The 3,196-nt window shown below is 59.2% G+C and overlaps 1 protein-coding gene across 8 annotated transcripts in view; it reads left to right on the top strand.

Moving 5' to 3' along the window:
• Positions 1-1,588, top strand: part of PCBP2 (poly(rC) binding protein 2) — a 13,291-nt gene extending 11,703 nt beyond the window's left edge. For all 8 annotated transcript variants that reach the window (XM_027670034.1, XM_027670033.1, XM_027670036.1 and 5 more), the window contains one exon: positions 985-1,588. In XM_027670034.1, coding sequence (XP_027525835.1) covers positions 985-1,021 — 37 coding nt within the window. In that variant the 3' untranslated portion in view covers positions 1,022-1,588. The remainder of the gene's footprint in view (positions 1-984) is intronic.
• Positions 1,589-3,196: the final 1,608 nt, after the last annotated feature.

Raw genomic sequence — 3,196 nt, 5'->3', positions numbered from 1 at the left:
GGGGGGCTCAGAGATGCCCTTGCAATGTCTGTGTGTCCCCTGCCTTGCCCCCCACCCTCCCCCTGCCTGAGGGGTCCCTGCTGGGGGTTCACCCCCCACTCCCATCGCACTCTCCCTTCCCTGCTGCCTCGTTCCTGCCCCTCGGGGTCCCCCTTCCCCTGAGTTCCCCCCCCTGCCCCCAAAAGCTTGGAGCAGAGCCAGCCATGCTCAGCCTGGACCCTCCCTCCCTCCCCACCAGCCCCCTGGGAGCCCCTCAGGTGCCGTTTCGGGAGGGGGCCGTGCCCTGCACCCCCCTCCTCCCCTCCCTTTCCTCGCTGCTTGTGCATAAACCACCTCCCTCTGCACCCCAAAACCCCCTCCCCTCCCTCTTGGGGGGGTTCCCTCTCCAGGTGCTCCCCACAGGGCTGCCTTCCTCCCTACCCACCTCCTCCTCGGGGGTCCCCTCTGATGCCTTTTCCTTGTTGGGGGTCCCCTCTGATGCCCTTTCCTCATTCAAGGATCCCCTTTGATGCCCTTTCCTTGTTGAGGGGGCCCCCCCACCCTTTCCTCACTGGGGAGTCCCTCTGATTCTGATGCCCTTCCCTCGTTGGGGGCCCCTCTGAAGCCCTTTCCTTGTTGCAGGGGGTCCCCTGATCCCTTTCCTCATTGGGGTGGGTCCCTCTGACACCCTTTCCTTGTCAGGGGAGGCCCCTCTGATGCCCCTTCTGCATTGGGGGGGTGTCCCTGAGATGCCCTTTCCTCGTTGCAGGGATCCCCTTTGCCCTTTTCTCACTGGGGGGTCCCTCTGACACCCTTCCCTCATTGCAGGTGTCCCTCTGATGCCCCTTTTTCAGTGGGGGGGGCCCTTCCTCATTTGAGACTCCCTCTGATGCCCTTTTCTCATTGCAGGGGTCCCTCTAAAGCCTTTTTCTCCTCGGTGGGGGGCCCTTCTGACCCCCTTTCTTCCTTTGGGGGGGTCCCTCTGACGCCCTTTTCTCGTTGCAGGCTCTCCTCGGAGACCGGGGGCATGGGCAGCAGTTAGGGGGGCCCCGGACCCCCCCAGCCTCGCCATCCATCTGCGACCCCTTTAGCACCGACCCAGGTTTTAACTAGTTTGTACATTTTCGGTTCCTCCAGCCTCGCGCCACTCACCAGGTTCAGTTGGTTTCATTTTTGTTCTGGTTTTTGTTTTTGGTTTTTTTTTTTTCGGGTTTTTTTGAATTAAAAGACAAAAAGCATTTTAATTCCTTTCGTTCAGCTCTCTTAAAAAAAAAAAAACTGCTGAACCCCAAATCTTAGTTTTATAAAGCTTCTCTCTCCTCTCCCCTCCCTTTCCCCGCACCTCCCTCCCTTTCTCCCCCCCCTTCCATCCTTTTTTCGGCTCATGAAGTTTCTGTTTTTGTCATAAAATGTTAAGAGTGGAAATAAAAAAAAAGGCAAAAAAAACCCAAACCCACAAAAAAAAAAAAAAAAAAAAAAAAAACACAAAAAAACAACATTTCAGTTTAGTTCTGTAACGTCAGGAAATTTTTCAAAAAAAAACTGAATAAAAAGATGGACTGGAGCTTTTCCTTGTGAATAGAACCTGCAGGATATTTTGGTTAATGGATCTGCCTGTCTCCGTCTTTATTTGAACCCCCTTGGCTCTTCCCAGTCCTCCCAGTATAGCCCCCTTTGGGTTCCCTCAGGAGAGGGATAAACCAGCCTGGTTGGCATTTGGGATCCTTCCAGAGTGTGGGGTAAACCAGCCCAGTGCTCCCAGTATGGCCCAGTTTGGGGATCCCTCTGCAGTGGGATAAACTGGCCCACTGCTCCCACTTATGGCCCACTTGGGTTTTGGGGTCTCACTGGACTGACATAAACTGGTCCTGGGGTGGGAACTTTGATCCTCTGGATGCATTTTTGGGGTGTCTCTCCTCTCCCAGTTCCCTGCTAACTGGTCTTTAATGGAAACTGGTGTGCCAGTTTGTTCTGTTCACTCTTTCCTTTCCCCCCTCCTTCCCCCTAAAATCCCCTGGGGGGCACACCCCCCCCCCCCCCCCCCCTTCCCTGAGTGTCTGCCACCGCCCAGTGTTCCCAGTGTCACCAGTAAAGAAAGGCTTGGACTATCTAGGGGGCTCAGCCCCTTATATCCTGTGCCCCCTCCCTCAAATTAGGGGGCAGGTCCCTTCTCCACCTCTGTGGGGTTGTTACAGTAGGACCTTCATAAACAAATGAGGGAGACAAAACACCCTTCCCCCCTGTTCTCTGCCCCAGTACCCCCCAAACCACCTTGCAGTGCCCCCTCAAAGCCCCCTGCCCACCCCCACCCCCAAAAAAACCCCTTGCAGTGCCCCCCACCCCGAGGCAGCAGCAGCAGTAGAGATCGATAGATATTTATATAAATATTTGGGGCTGTACAAGTGAGGGGGTGCAGGGGGTGGGGGTGTGAGGGGGGGGACGCAGGTCACAGGCCCGGGGGGGCTGTGGGCCGGGGGGGCCCCTCGCCGCTGCCTGAGTGGTCGAGCTCTGCGCTGTCACAGTCCGAGTCCTCGGAGACCTTGGGGGGGGGGGACACAAATGGGGGGGTTAAACATCCCCCTTGCCCTGCTACCCCTGTCCAGGGGGACCCTGGAGACCCCCTTCCCCTTGCTAACCCCATCTGAGGGGGCTCAGGGGACACCCACCCCCCCATCCCCAACCCTGGAGACTCCCTCCCCCTTCCTAACCCCATCTTGGGGAACTCGATGGAACCCCCCACCCCAGCATCCCCAACCCAGGGGGATCCCCATCCCTGGTGGGGCCCTGGAGAGCCCTTTCTCCTTGGTAACCCCATCTGAGGGGGCTCAGGGGACCCCTTTCCCCTTGCTGACCCCATCTAGAGGGGCTCAGGGGACCCCACCATCCCCAACCCAGGGGGACCCCCATCCCCAGTGGAGCCCTGGGGGGACCCTCTTCCCCTTGCTAACCCCATCCCAGGGGGGCTCAGGGCACCCCACCATCCCCAACCCTGGGGACCCCCACCCCTGGGAGGGCTGTGGGTGCTGGGGGGCATCACCTTGGGGCTGAGCCCCCCGTGCCGGCGGCCGGGCCCCTCGGGGGGAGCCGCGTCCAGGGGGATCTCGGAGCCCTGGGAGAGCAGGTCCTCGGAGCGGTCATCGGGACGCTCGTCCGTGTTGGTGCTGCCCACGTCGGGGGTGGCACTGTGGGAGGGCTCGCTCGTGTGCCCCTCGTCCCC

This window comes from Corapipo altera, unplaced genomic scaffold (genome assembly GCF_003945725.1).
Source record: "Corapipo altera isolate COAL_440 unplaced genomic scaffold, ASM394572v1 213, whole genome shotgun sequence".
Classification (NCBI taxonomy): domain Eukaryota; kingdom Metazoa; phylum Chordata; class Aves; order Passeriformes; family Pipridae; genus Corapipo; species Corapipo altera.
This window is presented reverse-complemented; position numbering and strand designations above follow the sequence as displayed.